This window comes from Petromyzon marinus, chromosome 61 (assembly GCF_048934315.1).
Source record: "Petromyzon marinus isolate PM22_M1 ecotype Great Lakes invasive population chromosome 61, UKy_Petmar_22M1.pri1.0, whole genome shotgun sequence".
Taxonomy (NCBI): domain Eukaryota; kingdom Metazoa; phylum Chordata; class Hyperoartia; order Petromyzontiformes; family Petromyzontidae; genus Petromyzon; species Petromyzon marinus.
The window spans coordinates 3117782-3133520 of record NC_133727.1 but is presented as its reverse complement, the minus strand read 5'-3'; the positions used below and the strand labels follow the sequence as shown (position 1 = coordinate 3133520).

Here is a 15739-nt window from a genome sequence, read left to right as displayed (position 1 = left end):
GGGAAAGGGGGCGTAGCCTCGGTTGGTATATAAGGGGGAGATGCGCGGGAAACCTCGGGGCTGTTGCGGTGGGGTCTCCGCCTGATGTCAAGTGAACGTGTCTTCAATGAAGTGACATCTCAAGAGAAGTGCGTCAAGTCGTTACGCCACGATACCTTGGCCGATGAGCATCGGACCATCGGCCACGCGAACTCCGCTTGTCATCCTTGTAGCGGCGGCAGCGGCTTTTGGCTCTGCCGTCATCGCGTCGCGCGCCGCTTTCGGATTGCGCTGCTTCCGCGGCCGTCTGGAACGCGCTCTTCCGTCCGATGTTAGGAAGCCACTGGGAGCTGTGGCACTTTTAAAATCTAGAAATCAGCAGTTCTACTGCTGTATCTTTCCACGATTGCTTGTGTTGCGATCGAAACGTCGTGATTTATTCTTTATTTTTCTACCTACGTGACTTTACCGAAATAACCAAAGAGTCTAGAAATCTAGATTGACAAACTCATTGCTTTAGAATTGCTTATTTTTTGTTGTAGAGGATTCGCATGCTAATTAAATGATTTAACACGTAGACTTCCGCGACCAATATCTCCAACATACCGGTGGTGCTGTACTAGTCACGAATTGGCACGTTCTGTTTATGTGACAACCCTTACTATAAATTTTGATTTAAAGCTTTCGTGACTGCAGTAATTCATATTCTTAGCTCTTTCGGTAAAGTCACGTTGAAGGGAAACAATAAAATAATAAAATATATATGAAACAACTAAAATTCTCACGACGTTTCGACCATAACACAAACGGTCGTCATCAGGTGTGTTGGTTTGCATTAATTCTTAGCTCTTTCGGTAAAGTCACGTTGAAGGGAAACAATAAAATAATAAAATATATATAAAACAATAAAAATTATCACGAAACGTCGTGAGAAAATTCTCACGAAACGTCGTGAGAATTTGTATTGTTTTATATATTTTATTGTTTCCCTTCAATGTGACTTTACCGAAAAAGCTAAGAATAACCCTTACTATTTGGCTGTGTCGGGTGGTGGTGGGTTTAACAACACATTTATATATTTACGTGATCTAACCCCAAAAAAACATTTAAGATTTAAATGATTCCTAATCTATTCGATAATTACAATGACCCCCCTCCCCCACCTCTGATCTCTGCACGTGATGGGTTCAGTGATGACGTCGTCCTGATGCTGCTCTATTTAAGACTGGAAGCAGGTGGATTGTTCTTCTATGGTTCTTTCGGTAAAGTCACGTAGAATGAGAATAAAATAATAAATTAATAAAATCAAATAACACAATAAAATTCTCACGACGTTTCGGCCACAACACAAGCGGCCTTCATCAGGTGAAGGGACGAGACTGTCTGGAGGACAGCGCTGGAGCGAACACAGCCAAGCTCAGACCGCGACCTTTAAGCTGTGTGAGAGGAAACAGAGCGCCTTGACAAAGGAATTAGCATAGAATTTAGCATTGAAATAGCTGAGTGATTAGCTAAGTGACTGGTCACAGAAATGGCTATGTTAAAGTGCTAATTCCTTTGTCAAGGCGCTCTGTTTCTTCTCACACAGCTTAAAGGTCGCGGTCTGAGCTTGGCTGTGTTCGCTCCAGCGCTGTCCTCCAGACAGTCTCGTCCCTTCACTTGATCAAAGGCCGCTTGTGTCGTGGCCGAAAACGTCGTGAGAATTTTTATTGTGTTATTTTATAAATTTATAATTTTATTCTCATTCTACGTGGTGACTTTACCGAAAGAACCAAAGAAGGTGAATCCTTGCAGTCACGAAAGCTTTAAATCCAGGTGGATTGCCTTCGCCATTCTGGCAAAATCGCCCGATGATGCTGGTCGACGTGATTAGCAGCGAAACGTCGTGCCACTCAAGTCGGAAAATGTTGTGGATTTACTCTCCAACACAGCGGTGGGCCGAAGTCGCAAACTAATTGGCGCGCGTTGGTTACGTGACAAATCCCTTACTGGCCGTGTCGGGTGGGGGAGGGTCACGACACAACATTTTTATACTGATTCAATCTAACCCCAAAAACCTTTATTATGAATTGCTTTTTGTGTCTACCATGTTGTCCTCCCCCCCGCACCTCCGATCAGCACGGTTGGCTACGTACGGTGCAAAAGAAGCTCAGCATGTTGTCGGTCGCGAGCGGGAAATTGAACTCGGGGGACGCTGGGGTTCCAAGCGCACATCACGTCACGGTGCCCTTTGGGTCACTCTTCATATGTTCGTAAATATTTTAGCAACAAAAAAATAATTGTCCCACAAACTTGTGTTCCTGAAAGAACGCCTCCTGCCGATTTGTAAAACGCCACGTGATTTATTTTGTAGCCGCCAAATTTTTTAGAGTGGTAAATTTACGAGTTTTAATCCGACGGTTAACAGTGCAAACTTCCAAGAAATATCGTGTTTATTCTCAAAAACAAACAAACCGTTAAAGGAATATTAATCGACACACGGTTGTTAATATGAAATAAAAACCCAGACAAATGCACACCGGGGCTTCCGATATAGCCCATTCACCTTGTAAAACCATAAGCGTTCAGAACTCCATCATTAACAATACTGTATTGTCATTTCATTTTTCAAATATGACCCAAATCACCTCGTAACAAAATACATAATCAGACGATTGCATCTTCGTCATATATCCACCTCTCCACATAAAATAGAATAACTTTCGTTTTTTCTTTTAACACATCCCATTAGCCACACGCACGGCTTTCGGTAAGTGAATAGCTTTCAACGGCATTGAATCAGAATATTTATTTATACTGGAGGAATCTGATGAGCTATGAAGCTCTTTTTTAACGCATTTTCAGCATCTCATCAGCAAAGCCAGGTTCTGCTTGAATCAATGCTGATTCACTCAAGCTTTATACTGAATCAATGCTGCTGAAATTGTGGGTTCTTTATTTGGAGAGGCTAATACGTGAAGGAGACATCATCATCTGCTGGTCTTTTTTATATTCGCCACGTCGCCCCCAGTGATTAATGTACAAATCACCTCAGATTATTGTTATTATATATTTAAAAATCACCTCAGAAACAAACACACGCTACCGACATCCGGCCAGGATGAACACTGCATATTTGTCGCAAACGCACACTCGGTTAAACTTTTAGACAAATATCCGTTCATTCGCGAGCAAAGAGCCTCCTAGATGTTGATTTTGTCACAAAAATAGTTTTCGTCGCCGCCATTTTTGTTTCAGCGACGCCATTTTGTTTTCCTACGACGCCATTTTGTTTTCCTACGACGCCATTTTGTTACTTTGGCGGAGGGGGGAAAAACCACGTTTTTTAAAAAAATTCCTCAACCGCGATAACGTCTCTCTTGCGGGGTTTAGGGTTGTTCCATGATCGTAGTAGTAATAATGATTAAAAACAGTTGCGCGACCACCACCGTCATCTTCATCAACTTCTTCATCTTCTGTCTCGGTTAACTTTCTTCACAACGCAAAATCCGCCATCCCACCGTCTCTTCCCAGGCCATTTCGTTTTCGAAAGAAAGTCGCGTAACAGCCTCAGAACTCGCCGGGTTGTTTTTCTTCCTGTGTTTCCGCCACCCACACCACCCCCAGCCCTCGAGATACACGTTTCCCGTCTCCTTATGCAAACGGGCAGCTTCCTCCTTCTTGCGACAAAGAATATATAATAATTATAATAATAAACAACTCCCGCAAATGCGTGGTGTGGATCGCCTCAGAAGTCGGAGGTTTCCTATGAAAACGATGGGGGTGGGAGGGAGAGGGGGCATACAAAAAAAGAGCATTAGAGAACAAATACACACACACACGTATATACATATTATTACACACATACACATACGTACGTACACGTATATACAAAGATCCCCCGTATAGCCTTAACAGACTGCAGGGGCAAGTGCTGTTAGCGAGCAGCACCTATGAAGGCCGGAACGGCACACGAGGGGTGGGTGGCCAGCACCACGCCCGGCCGCCTTTGTCTCCCTAGTGGCAATGTTTACACACCGCACCAGGTACTCATTTGAGGCTGAGTCGACCTAGGGGAGGCCCGGGACCGGTTCAGATAATCGTCGCTGAGTGGTGGTGGCCGTGAGCGGGAATCGAACTCGGGTCGCCGGGTTCGTAGCGCAGCGCTAACCACTACATTGCAGCTCCCCACAAGTATACATATACACATACATATGGCCCTTGTTGTGCCAGGCTAGGTGCACGTTGAGGCCACGTGAGGTGTCGAACGCCCGCTGGCAGGAGGTCACGGGGACAGACCCAGCGGGTGCCACGGGTCGACTGACTGAGATGACGACTGCCAGATGCTCCACCTGTGCCTCTCTACTGTGCCAGGCTAGGTGCAGGAGGTCACGGGGCAGACCCAGCAGGTGCCACGGGTCGACTGACTGAGATGACTACTGACAGATGCACCACCTGTGACCCCTACTGTGCCAACATATATACACGTACATATACACAAACACATACACACATGCACACACAAACATATACACACACGCGCACTTAACACGCGTATGTGTGTGTACACACAATGTAATGCGTGTGTACACGTGTGTGTGTGTACCACAAATGTAATGCGTGTGTACACGTGTGTGTGTACACACGTGTAATGCAATGGGTGTGTACACGTGTGTGTACACACAATGCAATGGGTGTGTACACGTGTGTGTACACATAATGTAATGTGTGTACATACGTGTGTCTGTGTATCCACGTCATGAGTGTGTACACGTGTGTGTGTACACACATAATTTAATGCATGTGTACACGTGTGTGTGTATACGTGTGTGTATGTTCATATGTACACGTGTTGTCTGGACACGTGTCCATGTGCGTATGTACACACGTGTGCGTGTGTACACGTGTGTATGTTCGTGTCTAAGTGTGTACACACGTGTGTGTGTGTACACACGTGTGTAAATTTGTGTGTGTGTACACACGTGTGTGTATGTTCGTGTGTAAGTTTGTGTGTATGTGTGTGTACATACGTATGCGTGTGTACGCATGTGTATGTTCGTGTGCACACAGGTGCGTGTGTGTGCCTACACGTGTGTATGTCCGTGTGTACACGTGTGTGTGTGTGTGTACGCACGTGTGCGTGTGAACACGTGTGTACGCTCGCGCGTGTGTGTGCGTGTACGCACGTGTGTGAGTGTGTGTGCGCGTTTATACACGTGCGCGTGTGTGCGTACACGTGTGTATGTCCGTGTGTACACGTGTGTGTGTGTGTGTACGCACGTGTGCGTGTGTACACGTGTGTATGTCCGTGTGTACACGTGCGTGTGTACACGTGTGTACGCTCGCGCGTGTGTGCGTGTACGCACGTGTGTGAGCGTGTGCGCGCGTGTACTCACACGTGCGTGCGTGCGCGTGCACGCACTCAGTCGCACACGACCCCCGCGGCCCGGCACCCCTGGCCCCCCTCGGCCTTGGCCGCGGCCAGGTAGAGCTTCCCGCCGGGACACGCACACAGCTCGTGGACCCCCTCGGGCGCCCGCTGGCCCTGCCCCGGGGGGCCACCGCCGCCACCCCGCGGGAGGTTCGGCACCCGGATCGTCTCCGAGTCCAGCACGATCTGCCCTCGAAGACCACAACAGCAACAACCCGGCCATCACGACAGGTGTGTGTACAGGTGTACAGGTGTGTGTACAGGTGTGTGTGCGTGTGTGTACAGGTGTGTGTGTGTACAGGTGTGTGTGCGTGTGTGTACAGGTGTGTGTACAGGTGTGTGTGCGTGTGTGTACAGGTGTGTGTGTACAGGTGTACAGGTGTGTGTACAGGTGTGTGTATAGGTGTGTGTGTACAGGTGTGTGTGTACAGGTGTGTGTACAGGTGTACAGGTGTGTGTACAGGTGTGTGTGCGTGTGTGTACAGGTGTGTGTGTACAGGTGTGTATACAGGTGTGTGTGTGTGTACAGGTGTGTGTGTACAGGTGTATGTGTGTATAGGCGTGTGTGTACAGGTGTGTGTACAGGTGTACAGGTGTGTGTGTACAGGTGTTTGTGTGTACAGGTGTGTGTGTACAGGTGTGTGTGTGTACAGGTGTGTGTGTACAGGTGTGTGTGTCCGGTTTGACAGCAGAGGTCTCACTCCGAATCAGTCGAGCGGCAATATCTTTTCATCGGTTGCGTAACGCTGTGTGGAAGCTACCTGGTCTGTCGCTCCGCACTAAGCTTCAGGTCTTCTCGGCCACGGTCATTCCCTCCCTTCTCTACGCTTGCGAAACGTGGACCCCCCTAATGGAACATCTTCGCCAGTTAGACACATTTAGGCTGGCCTGCCTACGATCCATCCTGGGTTTAACCAGACTGGATTGTGTGAGGAGCTCACAAATGCTTGAAAGATCTGGGCAAGGTCCCATCGGTGAGCTTCTCCGGCGGGCAAGGCTGCGATGGCTGGGTCATGTACCCCGCATGCCCAGCCACCGCATGCCGAAACAGCTTTTGTTTGGCCGTATCGAGGGGGCTAAATGAGCGCGGTACGGGCTAGAGAAGAGATGGAGTGATGTGGTACAGGAGGACGTGGAGCTGAGTGGACTTGTCGATGACTGGTACCAGCGGTGTCAAGATCGGCCTCTGTGGAGGAGGCTCGTGAAGGACGCTACTGGGCAGTTGGAGGTAGTCGCCCTCCAACAACAACGGAGGGCGGAGGAGCGACGCTCACAACAACGAGCGGAGGGCCGGGTGGCTAAGGCACAGCAGGTTGGCACAGTAGGGGGCACAGGTGGTGCATCAGCCAGTCATCTCAGTCATCTCAGTCAGTCGACCCGCGGCACCTGGGTCTGCCCCGTGACCTGCCAGCGAGCGTTCGACACTTCACGTGGCCTCAAGGTGCACATGGCCTGGCACAGGCGTCGTGGTGACGTCACCGCCACTTAATGGCGAATGGCGGTTGTTGTTGTGTCTGTGTGTGTTGTCCGGCAAAAACAACCCCCTACCTCCTCGTGGTTCCGGACGGGCAACGCTGTCTTGGACAGTACCGTGGAGGGGAGGGCCAATTCCAATTGGCCTTTCCCCTCAGGGTCTTTGTAGCCACCACAGCAGCCAAATGGGGCTCTGGACGGGTGCGAAGGGCTGGTAACCCCTCCATCAATAAATTACCACTAAACCAAGTAAAATTATATCTAATTAATAAGCTTGTGCCGGAGGCCCCGGGGGGACAGGCGTCTATGACGTCTCCTGGCCAAACCCCATTTGGCGGAGCCAGGAGATTGAATCTCTACCCTCGGGGCTCCTCCAGAAAAAACAAAAAGCCACTACAGATGGCCACGTGGAATGTTCGAACGCTCACTGCGGAGGAGAGGCTGCCACTTCTGTCGGGTACCGCCTTGATCTCTGTGGCTTTCAGGAGGATCGGTGGACCGGCTCTGGCTCCTGTCACCATGAGGGGTGGACAGTCCTCTACTCGGGGCACGAGACTGCCAAACAACAGGGAGTGTCTCTTCTTCTGAACAAAATAATGAAGGGGGCGGGGCGTGGGAGCATAGCAGTGAGATGTGGGAAGCTGTAAGCCCCAGGCTACTTTGGGCTCGCCTTCCCATCAACCAGAGGCGAGGAGTGGTGGTCGTGGTTACTTATGCCCCCACCGAAGACGAACATCCGTGGAGGGATGCAGGCAAGGCCGATGAGTCAGATGCCTTCTATGACCTGTCACAGGTGCTGGCTAAAATGGCCCCTCGGGATAGAGTCATCTTGTTGGGTGACTTCAACGCCCGAGTTGGTCATAATGCTGGCACCTGGTCTGGAGTGATTGGAAGGAATGGCCAGATCAGCTCAATAACAACGGTAGGAGGCTGCTAGATTTTTGTGCAGCCCATGGGCTTGTAATTACCAACATGCTGTTCCGGCATCGGCGCATCCTAACAACATCATGGATGCATGCCGGGTCCAAGCAAGAACATCTGCTGGACTACATAGTGACGGAACAGCGGATGCGGGCCCATGTCCTTGACACCAGGACCTACCGTGGAGCTGATCTGCCCTTTGACCATCGACTTGTCATCTATAAGATGCACCTGCCATTCTTACACTCCGGTGGTGGGTGTACACCTAGGACCCCATTCAAACTTAAGGTGGCTTGATCTCAGCTAGCTGATGAAAGTTGCAAGCGAGAATTTCATCATCGCTTGCGGCTGGGGTTAGCATCGTCCCCTAACTCTGCCATATGTCGAGGGTAAATGGGCGAGCTTTAAGAGTGTGACTCATGCAGCTGCAATGGCTGCTTTGGGTGCACGGTCCAGACCTCCCCAGAGACCCTGGCTGACAGAGGAGGTGTTCAGGATGGCTGAGAAAAAGCGACAGGCCCACTGTCATCGGCTACAGCATCCCACGTCAGAGAATAAGGAGGCTTACCACAGCCTTGGAGTTTCCCTCAATGGCCTGCGATCACAAATCCCTATTTAAGTCCATAAAAAAGTAACCTGCAGTGTCACACCTATTACCATAATTAGGGGAAAAAACGGTGGTCCAATCTCCGACCCCCTGGAACAGGTTTGCAGATTTGCTGAGCATTTATGTGAAGTCCAGGGGGAGGAGAAATCCCTCCACATGAAAAACATCGTGGGACAAAGTGGGGATGACCCTGCTGAGGCTGCAGTGCCTCAAATATTGGAAGAAGAAGTCACCCCCTGTGAGTGGCTGGCTGAGGTGCCATCTGTTGAGGAAGTACTGAAGGCGATCCGGAGTCTGAGACCAGGAAAGGCAGCGGGCAGAGATGATCTCCCAAGCGAAATGCTGAGGGAGGGTGGCGTTTGTGCACAGACTGCCCTACATGACATCATAACAACAGTCTGAACCACTGGACGGGTTCCGCAGGATTGGAATGATGCCCTGGTGGTCCCCCTCTTTAAGAAGGGGGACCGCACAGACTGTAACAACTACAGGGGCATCTCACTCCTCAGTGTGCCGGGAAAGGTCCTGGCAAGGATTATTCAACATCGCCTTGCCAGGCACGCTGAGGAGAGGGCGGTCCTGCACAGATGCCATATTTTCTGTCCGTTTGCTACAGCAGAGGTGTAGGGAATTCCCACAAGACCTACATCTCTGCTTTATTGACCTGGTCAAGGCCTATGATACCATCAGTAGACCTAGGCTCTGGGTTGTTCTTCGTGCTTCCGAAGACCCTGACTCTCTGCTCATGATCATTTAGGACCTTCATGATGGTGAGCGGGTCCGGGTAAAACTACATGGCTGGGAGTTGAAGCCATTCCCTGTACACCTTGGGGTGCGACAGGGATGTCCTCTGGCTCACATTATTTAACATATTTTTCGACCACGTAGTTCGTGAAGCCTTTGATGGCTGTACCAGATGAATTTCCAATCTGGTACAGATACAATGGGAGGCTGATCGATGCCCGGGTGTGGTCAAGGGATGGCTCCCTATTGCTCAACCACGTTATGTATGCTGATGATCTGGTAATTGCCGCTCACTCAGAGGAGGCGTTAGAGACGCTGCTGCTGAAACTGGAGCGTGCCACTAAGAGATGGGGCCTTACCATCAGCCCCACCAAAACTAAGCACCTGCCTGGGTATTTTGTACCATCGGGCACTCCACCCCAACAACTCCCAATCGGTGATGGTGCAGTTGTGGAGAGAGTGGAGAGTTTCCCATATCTAGGCAGTGTGCTCATGACCGGCTCCGATTTGACAGCAGAGGTCTCACTCAGAATCAGTCGAGCGGCATTATCTTTTCATCGGTTGCGTAACGCTGTGTGGAAGCTACCTGGTCTGTCACTCCGCACGAAGCTTCAAGTCTTCTCGGCCACGGTCATTCCCTCCCTTCTCTACGCTTGCGAAACGTGGACCCCCTAATGGAGCATCTTCGCTGATTGGAAACATTTAGGCTGGCCTGCCTACGATCCATCCTGGGTTTAACCAGGCTGGATTGTGTGAGGAGCTCACAAATCCTTGAAAGATCTGGATAAGGTTCCATCGGTGAGCTCCTCCAGCAGGCAAGGTTATGTTGGCTGGGTCATGTAGCCCGCCTAAACAGCTTTTGTTCGGCCGGATCGAGGGGGCTAAACAGGCGCGACACGGGCTAGAGATGAGATGGAGTGATGTGGTACAGGAGGATGTGGAGCTGAGTGGACTTGCCAATGACTGGTACCAGCGGTGTCAAGATCGGCATCTGTGGAGGAGGCTCGTGTAGGCCGCTACTGGGCAGTAAGAGGCAGTCGCCCTCCAACAACAACGGAGGTCAGAGGAGCGACGCTCACAACAACGAGCGGAGCGCCGGGTGGCCAAAGCACAGCAGGTTGGCACAGTAGGGGGCACAGGTGGTGCATCAGCCAGTCATCTCAGTCAGTCGACCCGTGGCACCTGCTGGGTCTGCCCCGTGACCTCCTGCGGGCGTTTGATACTTCACGGGGCCTCAACGTGCAGATAGCCTGGCACAAGCGTCGTGGTGATGTCACCGCCACTTAATGGCGAATAGCGGCTGTTGTTGTGTAACTCATACGGGGGACAGCTGCCACTGGGGGTGCCCCTAGGCTAGATCACACAGCAGCAACATCGCTACCCTACTGACAGACTGACGCACAGGGGCAGCTGCCACTGGGGGTGCCCCTAGGCTAGACCACACAGCAGCAACATCGCCACCCTACTGGCAGACGTTGAGGTGGTAGCGATGATGACGATGATGATGATATTATTGATCCGCTTCGCTCTGTGAGATCCCAATGAGTGATTGTCTCCCATCGCACCGCCACCAGCACCCCGCGTGGGCCGTGAGTGGGAATCGAACCCGAGCCTCTGACCGGTTGGTAGCGCAGCGTAGCGCTAACCACTACACCACCGCTCCCCGCGCCAATCGGAGAGACAAAGACAAAGATCCCCCGTGCAGCCTGTAGCAGACTGTTGGGGCAAGTGCTGTTGGTCACGAGCAGCAGCAGTGCCTATGAAGGGGGGAGGGGCGGGGGGGGCCACAGTGGCACACGAGGGGGTGGGTGGCCGGCCGGCAACCACGCCCGCCCGGCCGCCTTTGTCTCCCCGACTTGGCGACGTCTTTACCGCACCGCCAGGTCGACTCGTGCTGAGGCTGAGTCGACCTAGGGGAGGAGGCGGCCCAGGACCGCTTCGGATAACCATCGCCGGCGCTGGTGTTGGCCGTGAGCGGGAATCGAACTCGGGTTCGTAGTCGGGGGTCGTAGCGGTAGCGTGCTAACCGCTGTGCAACACGAATCCTTGATAAATTATTCTGTTTGGTGTTTTGACGTCATAACCCAACTCCAGTGCTATTGCCGGAAAAGGTAAAAACCTCATTGTTACATCTTCTTTGGATCTTTCGGTAAAGTCACCTAGAATGAGAATGAAATAATAAAATAACACAATAAAATTCTCACGACGTTTCGGCCACAACGTAAGCGGCCGTCTTCGGGTGAAAGGTACAGACCTGTCGGGAATCCTTGCAGTCACGAAAGCTTCAAATCGAAACTCATTGTTATAGTTTGATAGTGGCAAGGGAGGTCCCAGGACTCGGGCTGAACGATTAATCGACTTCTAATCGATTTCCAATCGATCAATCGCAATTTGAAACAATACGATTAACATATCGGAAAGGCCTGCGGCTTTTTTTTTTTGCGATTTGTAAAGTCCTTTTACTTTCTTAATGGAATTGTTTCGTGTTTTATTACTACAACTTTATTCACTTAACAATTGTTCCATGTTTGATTGTTCCATAGCAATTAAAAAATTGCAATGAATGCATGTTGGAAGCTGTCTCAAGCTCTCATCCTTGCATTAGAATATATGGAGCATACTCTTTGGTTCTATTCGGTAAAGTCTCGTGAAAAAAACAACAAAAAATAAAAATAAAAAATTCACGACGTTTCGACCACCTGATGAAGGCCACTTGTGTTGTGGCCGAAACGTCGTGAATTTTTTATTTTAATGTTTTGTTGTTTTTTTTTACGTGCCTTCACCTGATGAAGGCCACTTGTGTTGTGGCCGAAACGTCGTGAATTTTTTTATTTTTATTTTTTGTTATTTTTTTACGTGACTTTACCGAATAGAACCAAAGAGTATGTATGGATCCTTGCAGTCACAAAAGCTTTAAATCTAGACTATACGGAGCAGTTCATATATCGTGATGGTGTCGCGTGCTCACGCTCCATCGCATGTTTTACATCTATTGCACAGCGAATATCGAGCTGGAGCCTGACTTGACAAAAAAAAATTCACCCCAAATCCAATCGCACTCGCAATATCCGTCAGAAAAAAATCCCAATTGGAGATTTCCCCCAAATCGTTCAGCCGTCAATTCTAGATTTGAAGCTTTCGTGACTGCAAGGATCCATACATACTCTTTGGTTCTATTCGGTAAAGTCACCACGTAGGTTATAGATTAAAACAACAAAAATCACGACGTTTCGGCCACAACACAAGCGGCCTTCATCAGGTGAAGGGATCAGCGCTGTCTCGAGGACAGCGCTGGAGTGAAACACAGCCACGCTCAGACCGCGGACCTTTAAGCTGTGTGCGAGCAAACAAGGTGCCTTGAGAAAGGAATTAGCATTAAAAAATTAGCGTTTGATTGGCCGACTTAGCATAGAGGTGGTGTACGTGCGGGTGGACTTGCCGTTTGGGGCGGGGTGGGGAGTTTACCTATTGATGGTGTGAAAAGGGAATGTTTTAAGAGCTGCGAAAGTTTGGGGTACCACTACTTGAGAAAAATATACTGCACCATTGAAAATTAGTTTAATGTTTCGTTCGATTTAGAACATCCTTCCAATGGTTCCTTATTTTAAAACCACCCTCTCGGTTGAAATTGTGCTTAATTTGAAACCATCCTCTCGGTTGAAATTGTGTCTGCGTTTGTAGATCTGAACTGATGAAGGCCGCTTGTGCTGTGGCCGAAACGTCGTGATTTTTGTTGTTTTACGTTTTTTTACCTACGACGTGACTTTACCGAATAGAACCAAAGAGTACGTTCAGCCGTCCCCACAGCGTGGCTGTGGGACTCGCACGCCACCTCCTGATAGATTCCCGAATTCCGCGTGAGCCCGACCGTGCGTGAACGTGGAACTTCTTTCACACCGTACGTGGCCAAGCGTGGCAATGAGAGGCGCGCTGTGAGGACAGCAAAACTAAGCGCAACAAAGAAGTTTTAAATAAATTAGTTTGTCAAGCTAGATGATGATGATGGTGGCAATGATGATGATGATGATGACGACGATGTTGATGATGATGGCAATGATGATGATGATGATGGCAATGATGATGATGACGACGATGATGACGATGATGATGATGACGATGATGATGATGACGATGATGATGACGATGACGACAATGACGATGATGACGATGATGACGATGATGATGACGATGATGACGATGATGACGATGATGATGCTCAAAATGACGATGATGATGACGATGATCATGACGATGATGATGATGACGATGATGACGATGATGATGATGACGATGATGATGATGACGATGATGATGATGACGATGATGATGATGATGATTTAAAAGTTCGCAGCGCCCAGTGGCTTCCCAATATCAGAAGGGAAGAGCATTCCAGACTGCCGCGATATCAACATCAACCACCACCATCCACGCATGCATGTATGTTGAACTTCTTTCGCACCGAACGTAGCCAATCAGAGGTGCGTGCCTCCATCACACAACATGTGAGTGCTCTTTCCAAACCCAGCGGCCACACGGTCTGCTCGGAGTGAATCATCTCTCGCTCTTCCGGTCTCCCCTTCTCTCTCCCTGTCACCGTGCCATTCCGCTCCTCTCTTCCCGTGTCTCTCTCCCCGTGTCTCTCTCTCCCCGTGTCTCTCTCCCGGTGTCTCTCTCTCCCCGTGTCTCTCTCCCCGTGTCTCTCTCTCTCCGTGTCTCTCTCCCCGTGTCTCTCTACCCGCATCTCTCTCCCCGCGTCTCCCCCGTGTCTCTCCCCCCGTGTCTCTCTCCCCGTGTCTCTCTCCCCATGTCTCTCTCCCCGTGTATGTCTCTCCCCGTGTCTCTCTCTCCCCGTGTCTCTCTCCCCGCGTCTCTCTCCCCGCGTGTCTCTCCCCGTCTCTCCCCGTGTCTCCCCGTGTCTCTCTCCCGTGTCTCTCTCCCCGTGTCTCTCTCCCCGTGTCTCTCTCCCCGTGTCTCCCCGTGTCTCTCTCCCCGTGTCTCTCTCCCCGTCTCCCCCCCCCCCGTGTCTCCCCACGTGTCTCTCTCCCCGTGTCTCTCTCCCCGTGTCTCTCTCCCCGTGTCTCTCTCCCCGTGTCTCTCTCCCCGTGTCTCTCCCCCCGTGTCTCTCCCCGTGTCTCTCTCCTCGTGTCTCTCTCTCCCCGTGTCTCTCTCCCCGTGTCTCTCTCCCCGTGTCTCTCTCCCCGTGTCTCTCTCCCCGTGTCTCCCCGTGTCTCCCCCCCCCCCCCCGTGTCTCCCCGCGTGTCTCTCTCCCCGCGTGTCTCTCTCCCCGTGTCTCCCCGTGTCTCCCCGCGTGTCTCTCTCCCCGCGTGTCTCTCTCCCCGTGTCTCCCCGTGTCTCCCCCCCCCCCCGTGTCTCCCCGCGTGTCTCTCTCCCCGCGTGTCTCTCTCCCCGTGTCTCCCCGTGTCTCCCCCCCCCCGTGTATCCCCGCGTGTGTCTCTCACGGCTCCGTCCCGTGACTCCAGCGTGAGGTCCTGGCGGCAAGAAGCTCGCACGTCCCCCGCGTCTGCCTGCACCACCACGCCCTGCGGCGCGTCCAGCCACAACGCCCTGGTCGGGGACTCCAGCCTGGGGTCAGCCACACCACCACCAGAGGGTTAGCAACACCACCACCACCACAGGGTCAAGGGTGATTGTCATCACCATCTTCACCACTATCATCACCACCATCATCACCACCATCATCACCATCATCACCACCATCATCACCACCATCATCATCACCATCATCACCACCATCATCACCATCATCACCACCATCACCACCATCATCACCATTATCATCACCATCATCATCACCATCATCACCACCATCACCACCATCATCACCATCATCACCACCATCATCATCACCATTATCATCACCATCATCACCATCATCACCACCATCACCACCATCATCACCATCATCACCACCATCATCATCATCATCACCATCATCACCATCACCACCACCATCATCACCACCACCATCACCACCACCACCATCATCACCACCATAATCACCACCATCACCACCATCACCACCATCATCACCACCATCACCATCATCACCACCATCATCACCACCATCACCACCATCACCACCATCATCACCACCATCATCACCATCATCACCACGACCACTAAAGTCGCTCTCTGGGTACCTGAGATGCTTGAACGGCTCCGCTCTGACTTGCGGCGTTTGGATCGAATGTTCAAATAAGGCACCTTCAGCTCCTGTGACAAACCAGCATCATTACAATCATCAGCAGCGGCATAATCATCAGCATCATCATAACAATCATCAGCAGAATCATCATCATCATCAGGAGCGTCAGCATCGGCAGTGTCATTAATTGCAGCATCACGCCGACGCGTGTACACGACAGCCGCGCGTGTGCGCGACGCCGTCATGAAGCGACGTCAAAGACGCGGAGGGAGAGGCCCCCCAAAGCGTGGGGCCCGGGGCCATCACCGTTTCTCTCCCTGGGTTGGAGGAAGGAGGAGGGGGAGAGGAGAGGAGGGGGGAGTGGGGAGGAGGAGGGAGGAGGGGGGAGGGGGGGAGGGGGGAGGAGGGGGAGGGAGGGAGGGAGGGGGGAGGGAGGGAG

The 15739-nt window shown here is 51.2% G+C and overlaps 1 protein-coding gene across 4 annotated transcripts in view; it reads right to left on the bottom strand.

Annotated features, from left to right (window-relative positions):
• Nucleotides 1-2393: 2393 nt before the first annotated feature.
• Nucleotides 2394-15739, bottom strand: part of LOC116955754 (delta-sarcoglycan-like) — an 80549-nt gene continuing 67203 nt past the window's right edge. For all 4 annotated transcript variants that reach the window (XM_076053584.1, XM_032977041.2, XM_076053585.1 and 1 more), the window contains 4 exons: nucleotides 15296-15368; nucleotides 14594-14717; nucleotides 5355-5575; nucleotides 2394-3724 (listed from right to left, as the gene is read on the bottom strand). In XM_076053584.1, coding sequence (XP_075909699.1) covers nucleotides 5381-5575; nucleotides 14594-14717; nucleotides 15296-15368 — 392 coding nt within the window. In that variant the 3' untranslated portion in view covers nucleotides 2394-3724; nucleotides 5355-5380. The remainder of the gene's footprint in view (nucleotides 3725-5354; nucleotides 5576-14593; nucleotides 14718-15295; nucleotides 15369-15739) is intronic.